We start from the raw sequence: 10,790 nt of genomic DNA, 5'->3' as shown, positions 1-10,790 counted from the left end.
CCAACATTCAAACTGTGTCTAATATCTCCCCTCGTTAGGAAAGGGGCAGAACCACTTCTCTGGCTCAAATTAAACTGCGCATGAAAACCGTCCATCAATTGCCCTCCTAAACCAGCTCTTCTGTGTTGGGCTTCCGTACCTTTTCCACTGATTTATCTGCCTGAATCTGTCTGGTAAATGTCTGTGATGGAATCCTCTAGACGAGAGAAGGATACTGTCTATGTTCCACAGTTAAATACAAGAAGCTTACCAGTGATAAAAGCTTGTGGCTATAGTCTCACCAGTTTGTCTGGACACATGCAGATATACTGTTAATATTTTGCCTCCACTCCCTGTTTTTCACTTCCTAGCTTCACTCTGCCACCATGGCCACCAGTCACAGAAAGCAAGGAAGCAGCCAGGAATGTTGGTGGGACATGGGGAAGAAGAGGCAGGGGGAGTAAGGAATGTTTAGATGTAGCCACCATTAGATGAAGTAGAAAGGAGGCTGTCTGTTGTTCAGAAAATATTCTAATGACCTCAAAGAAATAGGCCCAGTTTTCCAAAATGGCCAACGGTCATCAGGTGCAATGAGCTGGGTGAGTCTGGCTGGGCAGGGGCGTGGGGTCTCCACAGCCTCCAACTGCACTGCACACACATGAAGCACGTCACCAATGCAAGTGGAGAGACATGTTTTGTTTCCTTCCGGTTGGGCTCTTTTCCACGACAGCCTCTACAAGTGAGCTACTCCCCAACCTCCCTACATACAGGGTGACTGGAAAGCATGGGAGGAGCAAGATGGAGCAACAAGGAACATGTTCTCTGGAACCAAAAACACAATCAAAAAGCTCAAGAATGTTGCCACAAAGATGGCAAAAAGTCACTAGAAAAACTTTTACCCTTGACAGGATAATTTAAGAAAAAAAAACAAACAGAACTTTTTTTTCTCCAAATTAGGTCTGTAAAGAGGTATAATTCTTAAATTTGCCCTAAGATGATGAAATGGAAAGCTTTAGCACACAAAGGTTTTAATGCTCATATATTTCAAAGAAACCTGATTCTGTCTATACCATATGAAAGAAAGCCATGAAGACCTTTTTTTTTTTTTTAAAAAAAAGCCATATGAATAACAACCAGACAAACCAGACCAATATCTACAATTCACCGGATATCATTCCGATATCTGAAAGCCTTTCAATTATTAATGTTTTATTGACTGGAGCCAATAAATACTAGGACAACAATGCATAATGCTATATAGAGCAGTTCCTCCCGCCCTTGCACTGCCACTGCTAAGAGTGGGTGATTTTTCCCCTGTGCCAGTTGTAAAATACCTTGCAAATCATCTCTGCATTAAAATAACTGTTGCCTGAAGACATAAGGAAATATGGGGGAAAGAAGGAATCCTTCCACATCAAAGGTCTTCAGAGAAAGACTAGAATACATTATTATGCTTTAAGAGTATAAGAACGCAAAACTCAATAATGTGAAGTAGCCTGCTGTTCATCTATAAAAGCAAAGCCTTCTAGCTGGTCTTCCCATTGACTCAAGATTTCCCAGGATGGAATAGTGCTATATGGCTGGACTCTCTGAGAGTCAGTGGCCTTTCTGGTCAACACTGTGTACACAAAGGAAGGGAAGGGCTACAGGAACTGGCGCTCAAACCCTTGACATTCATTGCAACATGAAAGAAAAAGAGAAAAACCATAAATGTCATTTTCAATGAAATGCTCAAACTGATTTTAACAATTACAGTTCAGGTAATTTTCCAGTGTGGCTTTGTTTTTTACATTTGAAAGCTAAAACTTTGATCAGCCAAAAGAAATCCATGATTGTGAAGACACCACCTGGCTGAAAGTGGCTTTGGTCCGTTGAGTTGGAATGGTCACTAATAAGGCAGCTAAAGAGACAATGCGTAAGCACTTCAGTGTCTCCAGGATGGAATCAGAATGGATCCTCAAGAGACAGCAGCAAGACATCAGAGTCTCCCAAGATAGTCAATGAAAAACCATATCCTTTCTACACACAAAGAATTGTTGTCAAACCTTTCCTAGAAATCTAAAAAACAGACACAATGACAAACGTTCAGGTCAGGAAATCCTTGATATCTAAACTATTTTCTTCTGTAGCAATTTAGGCACATTCTCTTACTCTGTCCTCAATAAGACCCAAGAGAAGATATTCATCCCCACTTATCATTACTCATTTTCCCCTGAGCCTCTTCTTTAAAAAGTGATAACACTCCAATATCTCCTGGCACTGTGCCTGCCAAGGGTCTCACTGAGTCGGATGGATTGCTGTCAGGAATGATATGGGACTCCCCTCCCTAGGTCAGAGGCATCTTCCTGGCTGCTGAGGTGGGCTCTGCCAATTGTCCAGATGGCTGACCCTGGCAGGTGGTCATCCTGACAGCCCCTGGGTCTCCCCAGCACCTTCCATTCAGGCAGGGGAATAAACTGAGGCCCACACTGCCTGGAGCCTGCAGATCCCAACAGGCCTGGGCGCCTCCCCCTCCTCTCTGTTTTCCTGCTGCTCCCCCTTCACCCGTGAGGAAGAAGGACCTCGTGAAGGAATCTTCAATGGCATAGTGAATCCATGTGGCTCAGCTGGCCAGCAGAGAGTTTCAGAGAAAATGTCTGCAAATGGGAAGCTGGGTCTTTAATGGTGGCAGTTCTGAAGAGAAAGAAGGAAGAGGAGAAGCCCCCAACAAGAGTGGTCTTCTCCTCTCACATTCACATCTGGTGGCTGGCTGCTGGTGTGGGGACAGCTGGAGGCCCGCAATGCACATCGAGAGTAACTGAATGTTTCAACCCGGCTTTGAGATGACTAAGGATGGAGCCCAGACATGGTCTTCCTTCTTCTCTGAGAGACTCACCATTTTCTCTGTAACCAGAACTTCCCTGAAGCATCTCATGGCCCAAATATTCCACCTCAGCAATGACTCTTAGTTGAAGAGACTGAAGTAAAAGTGTTACAATGAGACAAAAAGGGAACACATGATTCATGCCTGCTTTTAACACAATACTTTGAAGATGTCACCACAATTTGAATCTGGCTATATTTTAAGTTCATTTACAAGTAGACTAGTTCTCAACTAAAAATAACTGTGTGCGTTATAGATTTTGACAGCTGCCTGGATTTTCCTCTGAAGGAAACAAGAATCTATATTTCACTCACATTCAGCCCAGATTTATTTTAGCTCATTTGATAAAGCATAACCCATCACTACCACCCACTGGTGGCCATGACTCCTCAAAGCCCTTGTTTTCTCCTTATAAACAACCTCATTATTATCCCCACTTTATTGCTGAGTAAACTGAGTGCTGGGGATATAACTCAGCAGTAGAGCACTTGACTCATATGTACAAGATCCTGGGTTGGACATCCAGCAGTTAAAAAAAAAAGCCAAAAGCAGTACTATGTCAAGTTTACACAGAACTAAAAGAGGACCAAATTTCCGATTCCTAGCTGCCTTTTTTAAAAACTAGAAAAGTCTCTGATTAGCTCTCCAATTTTGCTTTCTGACTACTTAGGTGGTAACTTCAATAGTGTTTGAACTAAATTCTAGTAAGTTAGGCACAAAGCCTATATCTCAATGCAGGCAAAGTGGTATTGAGTCCTTCCATTTTCTTTGTTAACATGATCTGTGCTATTAGCAAATGATACAGAGTTTACTTTGCAGAATAAAGAAACAGTTACATTTCTATATTCCAAAATCATTCCTTGGCACAATTCTCATTAGAGAACTTAATTTAAGCAGGAAAAAAATCTGCATCGATAATATTAATATGATTTATGTTGACAGGATTGATAAGACTTGAAGCAATTTTCCAATTTGTGTGATTGAGGTAAACAGAGATGACCTTTACATTTTGAAATGAGAACTAGAAAGAAAATTAAACAAACTAAACAGATAAAGCTTATTTACATTCCAAAATAATTCTCGCCTGAATCTGGACCTAAGCAAATAGGCAACTTAAAACAGCCTATCACTTCATCTTTTAAAAATCATTGTATTATTAGGCTTTATAGCTGTTCTTGTGGCAGCAGCCCTGGAAGTACTATTTGTTAGGCAAAATACATTTTGCCTTTCCCATCATTGCCGTGTTCAAAAGCTAAACATAAATATAAATTAGAAGTTACATTTTTACCTTTTTTCCTTTGTATTTCCAGAATTCATACTGAGAGCTTTCCAGACTGTGGTTTTAGGCATCTCATCAGATATATTAATCTCAGAAGGGTCACATCTGAAATCAATGCTTAAGACAGTGAATGTCATACAAGTGCATATCTCACTCTGTGATGACCACAGCCCACTGGAAAGGGGAAGACTGGTCTAAGGAAGCCCAGCTAACATCTCTCCTGTACTGTATGATCAGACGGGAGGCTGGTCACTCCTATTGCTAAGTCAGAGCAGAAGGAGGCAAGATGACTAGGAATGGTGTTGCATGTTTGAGATTCTGGCACTCAGGAAGATAAGGAGGATTGTGGGTAAAGATGATGGAGAAACCATAAGCAAACCTTCTTGCAAGTCCTGGGCCGGAGGACAGCATGCAGGACCCTGGCTCCTCTGCCTCTCCTCTGTGACTCACAACACACAGGGAGTATTCAGTACACAATAAAATGGAAGGGAATTTCCACTGGGCAAACTGAAAAGCTGCATGCTCGTGTGACAATGCCCCACCAGAATACTTAAAGAAAATCCAAACTCCTCGGTGTTTGAGAGCTTTACCTGAAACTGCTGTTCTTTCCGGGACTACTTAGTAATTTCCTGCTTTCTAGGGGGAACTTGTTACCCCCTATTTCTAACATTTTCTCAGCCTCCTAGAAGAAAAGGAAAGAATGTCTTAGATCATTAAAACCGCAATTGAACTTTTCTCTCACATTTATTATAAGATTATAACTAGGATACCTCAGAGATTTGACTTCTCACAAAGAGACAGACAACTAAATATGAATATAAATGAAAAAGTACTTTTGGAAAAGAATCTAAATGCCAGCCTATAAATTGAATTACACATCTATTAGAAATACAGGAGACAAAACACATTGACTAACACCAAACAAGAAATTTATCAAGGTCCACCTGGGACCCTGTCAGCCAGCTTTCCCAACAAAAAGGGAAAACATGGAAAAGGAACAGCTTAAGGTGATTTTTAAAAAGATACCAACCAATTACAATCTCAAACAAATTGTTAAAAACAATAATAAGGCAATTGGAGAAGTAGGAATACTGACTTTGCTTACCAGTTTTCTGTTTAAAATGTTCCATAAAAAAAAGTATTTTCTTGGGCCAGGAGCTTGGCCTAGTGGTAGAGTGCTTGCCTATAGCATGCACGAAGACCTGGGTTCAATTCCTTGGTACCACATACATAGAAAAAAGCTGGAAATGGTGCTGAGGCTCAAGTGGTAGAGCTCTAGCCTTGAGAAAGTCCAAGGACAGTGCTCAGGCCCTGAGCTCAAGCCCAGGACTTGCAAAAAAAAAAAAAAAAAAAGTATTTTCTTGGTGGCTCACACCTGTAATCCTAGCTACTGAGGAGGCTGAGATCTGAGGATCGATGTAAGGATTGCCATTCAAAGACAGTCCAAGCACCAAAGTCTGTAAGACTCTTCTCTCTGATTAATCACCAGAAAACCTGAGGTAGCACTGTACCTGAGGTAGCACTGTGGCTCAACATGGCAAAGTGATAGAGCACTAGCTTTGAGCTGAGAGCTCAGGGACAGGGCCCAGGCCAAGTTCAAGTCCCACGATCAACACAGTACAGGACAAAGGAACTATTTTCTTGCCTAGGAATGTGGCCTTGTGATAGAGTGCTTGCCTAGCATGCACAAAGCCCTGGATTTGATTCCTTTATACCACATACTCAGAAAAAGCCAGAAGTGGTGTTGTGGCTTAAGTGGTAGAGTGCTAGCCTTGAGAAAGCCCAAGGACAGTGCCTACGAATGACCAAAAAAAAAAAAGTGATTTCTTAAAGACAATGCCACTATGCCACTAATTTAAAGGAAAGAAACATATGTACACAGATTTAAAGTAAAATAATAATAAACCTAAGTGTGAATCTGGCAAGTAAAAATCAAAGGGATTTGGTTATCAAATCCAAACAAGAAGGACAGATTTGAGCAAGATTCTTTTATCAATTCTCAGAGAGCGCCTTGGGGTGAGCTTCCCAGCTCCTCATAAGCCCGTAGGATGTCAGACATACTGAATTCTCATGGGATATCCCTATCTTCCATAACATGAGACCCCCAAGTGAACAGTTGATACAAAGACCCAGACCTCTTCCTCCTTGGCCTTCTTTTTGGCATCATCCAACTTCTTCTTTTTGCTTTCAGGCATGAGATCATCTAACCAACTCAGCTCTCGCTTAGAGAAGCAGAGATCCATGACTTTTCTAACAAAGACCAAGGCCAGGACCTGAAGAAAAATAAAGTGAGTTAAAGGAGGCAAATTCTGCCTTGAATTAAAAGCAATTGCTTATTTTTTATAGCAGACTGAGACATTTCAAGCAAAAGCAAAATTGTAATAAATTTCCATTATAAACATTCCATGTATAAATTGAGTGCTCTCTTTAGGGCAGATACTGAGGTGTTGAATATAGTGTATTTTCACCATTATGATAACAGTCCAACAAAACTAATTTCCTCGTTGAAAAGAAAAGCCAGTAATCTGCAGATGGATTTGACAGACGCCTTTTCCTAAGCTTTGGAGTCAGCAGGAAAGGTGAGAGTGCAGCACAGGGATGCAAGAGTTAGGCCAGGGCAGGCCAGCCACACCTGGCCAGAGCCTGTTTTACATGGATGATAGGATTTTGGAAAACCATCTTTATTCTCACTGATCCTCTGCCCATACATTTCCCAAGTCCTTACTTTCCATGGGTATCATGCATCTCTACCAGTTTCTCTCTCTACTCTCTGGCCTATTCTGATACTCACTTCATAGGTGAGAGAATTGAGTCCCAGTGAGAGGAAGAGACAGCTAAAATCTAACATCTGATGTCTCCAGTAGAGAAAGGGTCCAGTTACCTTAGCCACTACTCTATGTTCTTCCTATGAGGGCAATATTAGCCAAAGAGAATTAATAATAACTTATAACCACCTGCCTGGGTCAAATGGTATTCATCAGCTAGCTACAGCTAGTGGTTGGACAAGGATGAGGTAAATCAAACTTACTAAAATTCACTCACAGCTGGGCACCAGTAGCTCACACCTGTAATCCTAGCTACTCAAGAGGCTGAGATTTGAAAACTGCACTTTAAAGCCAGCCAGCCAGCCAGCGAACAGAGCAAGAGTCCATGAGACTCTTATCTCCAATAAACTACTCAGAAAAAGCTGGAAGTGATGCTATGCTCAAGTAGTACAGCACTCACCTTGAGTGTTAAGAGGCTCAGGGTCAGGCCCTGAGTTCAAACCTTAGGACTGGCAAAAAAAAAATAACATTCATTCACATTTTTAATTTAATAACTACTTTCTGAGTAAATCCAAAAATTAATAGGATCCTTTCCCAGAGTTCCTAAGAATTTGCTAATAAAAAAAAAAGTCAAACCAGGCACTGGTAGCTCATACCTGTAATCTTAGCTACTCGGGAGGCTAAGATCTAAGGACTGAGGCTCAAAGCCCAGTCAAGAAAGTCCATAAGACTCGTCTCTCCAATTAATCACTGGAAAATCAGAAGTGGAGCTGTGGCTCAAAGTGGTGGAATACTAGCCTTGAGAAAAAATGTCAGGTATAGTATCTAGGGTCTGACTTCAAGCCCAATGACAAGACAAAAAAAAAATCAAACCCTTTAACCCCTGAATATAACACCTAAAATGTAAGACCCTGAATTTACTTTAATAAAATTGAGAAAACTATTTTATGAATGGATCTAAAGAATTAGCAATTCTGTTCCTGGGTATTCAGTTTTCAAGGGACTGAAAGAAAGGATACAACAAGTATTTGTATCCCCATGGTCATAGCAGCATTATTCACAATAACCCAAAGGTGGAAGCAATATAAGAACCCGTTCATAGTTGAGGGAAAAACCAAAATATGGTCTATACCTACAAGGTCTGTTCACCTACTATTCACCCTTGTAAAGGATAGAAATGCTAGCATGCTATATCATAGATGAAACCTGATAATATTGGGCTAAGTGAAAATATAGGAAAATAATAACAAATATTAGGACTCCACTTACCAGGCGTACCTAGAATAATAAAATTCACAGAGACATAATTAGAATCATAGCTTCCAGGGAGCTGTTGGGGAGAGTGAAGAGCGATGGTTTAATGGGCACAGAGTTTCAGTTTCACAAGATGAGTATTCTCTGGAAATGGATGATGGCGATGGGTCGTCATGCCAGTGCCAATGAACCATACACTTAAAAATGGTGAGGGAGGGAAGTGGGACTGTGGCTCAAGGGATAGGGCCATAACCTTGAGCTGAAGAGCTCAGGGATAATACCTAGGCCTGGAGTTCAAGCCCCATGACCCACCAAAAAAAAAATGGTGGGGGACCTTATACGTATTTTACTATCACTTTAAAAATAACAACAGTGCGCGGGAGTGTGGCCTATGGTAGAGTGCCTGCCTAGTATGCACGAAGACCCAGGTTCGATTCCTCAGTACCACATATACAGAAAAAGTTATTCGGGAGCTGAGATCTGAGGATTGTGGTTCAAAGCCAGCCTGGGTAGGAAAGTCTGTGAGACTTTTAGCTCCAATTAATCACCAAAGAGCCAGAAGCAGAGCTATGGAGCTAGTGGTACAATGCTATCTTTGAAGGAAAAAGCCCAGGGGCAGTACCTAGACCCCAAGTTTAAGCCCAAGGCCTAACACACATGCACAACACACACACACACCCCACAGTAATTTATATTAAAACAAACCTCACCATCATCGGGAAAACAATAGCAGCTGGTGATGCCTTGATGGCCCAGAGCAGGACAAGGCAAGTGAGCTGGATGAGTGTGAAGAGGTGGACTTTGCGCAGTGGCACGTGCCGCAGGTAGATGAAGTCTGGCTGGTGCTTTGCTGGCATCCCAAAAAGCTTCAGGCGATCAAAGAACTGAAAGTGGGGAGGGAAGGGTATTTATTTTCAGGAGCCTTTTTACCAGCTCTGAAAAATATCATTTGCACTGGACAGAAAACGGAAACTGAAAGGCCATCTGGTCAGGATTAATGACAGTCAAGATGTGGAGCCATCTTGGCTAATTCTAAGTTTAAACTTCCTCCTCTTCCACACTGTGGCTCCTGAGAGCTTTCTTTTAAAAAAGTGAACAAGAGGTCCAGTAGCGTGACCTAGTGGTAGAGTGCTTACCTAGCATGCATAAAGACCAGGGTTCAATTCCTTGGTACCACATACATAGAAAAAGCCAGAAGTGGTGCTGTGGCTCAGGAGATAGAGCTCTAGCCTTGAGAAAGCCCAAGGACAGTGCTCAGACCCCAAGTTCAAACTCCAGGACTGTCCAAAAGAAAAAAAGTAACCAAGAGGATAAGCCAATAGCATGTTTTTTCTTATTATCAAAGCACTCTCTTACCTTTCTTTGAGGGATTTAGAGCTAGTCATTAATAATTTAAAGTGAAAAGATCAAATGAAACCTCAAAACATTCTGGATATTAAAATTAACAATCATCTTTTTTTTTTGGACAGTCTTGGCCTGAATTCAGGGCCTGAGCACTGTCCTTGGGCTTTCTGAAGGCTAGAGCTACCACTTGAGCCATGGTACCATTTCTGGATTTTTCTAGGTATGTGATACAGAGGAATTGAATCCCAGTCTTTGTATATGCTAGGCAAACACTCTACCACTAGGCCAAACTCATGGTGGATAACATCTTTGTATTATAAAAGGAAAACAGAGACCTAAAGACTGAATAACTTGTCAAAGTTATATTAGAACTCGGGTTATAAGAACAGCCATTCAATATTCTATCTAAAGAAAAATCATGTACAATAGAAGCTAAGTTATAACATCCAACATATTCAAATGATTGATGAAGGCTCCTGTTTTTTCTTGATTTGACAGTCTTGAAGGAATGAACCAATGTGTGAAAAGCAGAGAACAACAGATATCAATTTACCTGGGGCAACTCCCTCTATCCCTCAGGGGTTTTTTTGTTCGTTTTCTTGTTTGTTTTTTACCAAGGTACCCTAAAGTTAAACTCCCTTCTCTCATACTTTAGCATTAAATCTTGAGTTGTCCATATGTGAAAGACAGTTTGATACTCAACTGATTTTTCAGAACCAGGTTTCCCAGCATTTAGCAAAAGCACCTAGTGTTTAGAACCACATGCCAAATAATTGTTGAATAATCAATAAATGACCTGAAGCATACTCTTGCTGACATGATGGTATTTTGCCCCAGTGCCCAAGAAATTTCTAAAATAACCCAGCTCTCCAGAATTGATGCTCAGGGCAGGTGGCTCACAGCTGTAATCCTAGCTACTCAGGAAACTGAGATACACAAGACTTTAATTTGAAGCCAGCTCAGGTAGAAAAGTCCATGAGATGCCATCTCCAATTTACCAGCAAAAACCTAGGCTGCAGACATGAGTCAAGTAGTAGAGCTTCAGCCCCAAGACAGTAGCTGAATGAGCAGGAGACTCTTAAATTCAAGACCCAGTAACAGAAAAAAAAAGTATTGTTTTTCTTGGTAAATCTGGACCTCCCTATTGACAACAGACAACTTCACTTACCTGAATTCCCTGTAGTGAAGAAACTCCCATGTAGAGGAAAACTCCATAGAGTACTGGCATCGGAATAAACTGTCAACGAACGGGCAGAAAGACTAAGTTATATTTGGTATCACAGCATATTCAAAACTACCTAAACTT

The 10,790-nt window shown here is 41.2% G+C and overlaps 1 protein-coding gene across 1 annotated transcript in view; it reads right to left on the bottom strand.

Moving 5' to 3' along the window:
• Positions 1-1,087: 1,087 nt before the first annotated feature.
• Slc4a8 (solute carrier family 4 member 8) overlaps positions 1,088-10,790 on the bottom strand; it is a 63,304-nt gene continuing 53,601 nt past the window's right edge. The window contains exons 20-25 of the mRNA XM_090325944.1: positions 10,653-10,721; positions 8,851-9,024; positions 6,257-6,394; positions 4,712-4,803; positions 4,131-4,226; positions 1,088-2,936 (exon numbers count right to left, since the gene is read on the bottom strand). Coding sequence (XP_090182070.1) covers positions 2,924-2,936; positions 4,131-4,226; positions 4,712-4,803; positions 6,257-6,394; positions 8,851-9,024; positions 10,653-10,721 — 582 coding nt within the window. The 3' untranslated portion in view covers positions 1,088-2,923. The remainder of the gene's footprint in view (positions 2,937-4,130; positions 4,227-4,711; positions 4,804-6,256; positions 6,395-8,850; positions 9,025-10,652; positions 10,722-10,790) is intronic.

The sequence above is a fragment of the Megascapheus bottae genome, chromosome 2 (genome assembly GCF_031878675.1).
Source record: "Megascapheus bottae isolate mThoBot1 chromosome 2, mThoBot2.hap1, whole genome shotgun sequence".
Taxonomy (NCBI): domain Eukaryota; kingdom Metazoa; phylum Chordata; class Mammalia; order Rodentia; family Geomyidae; genus Megascapheus; species Megascapheus bottae.
The sequence above is the reverse complement of the archived record's forward strand: the minus strand, read 5'-3'. Positions and strand labels throughout refer to the sequence as shown.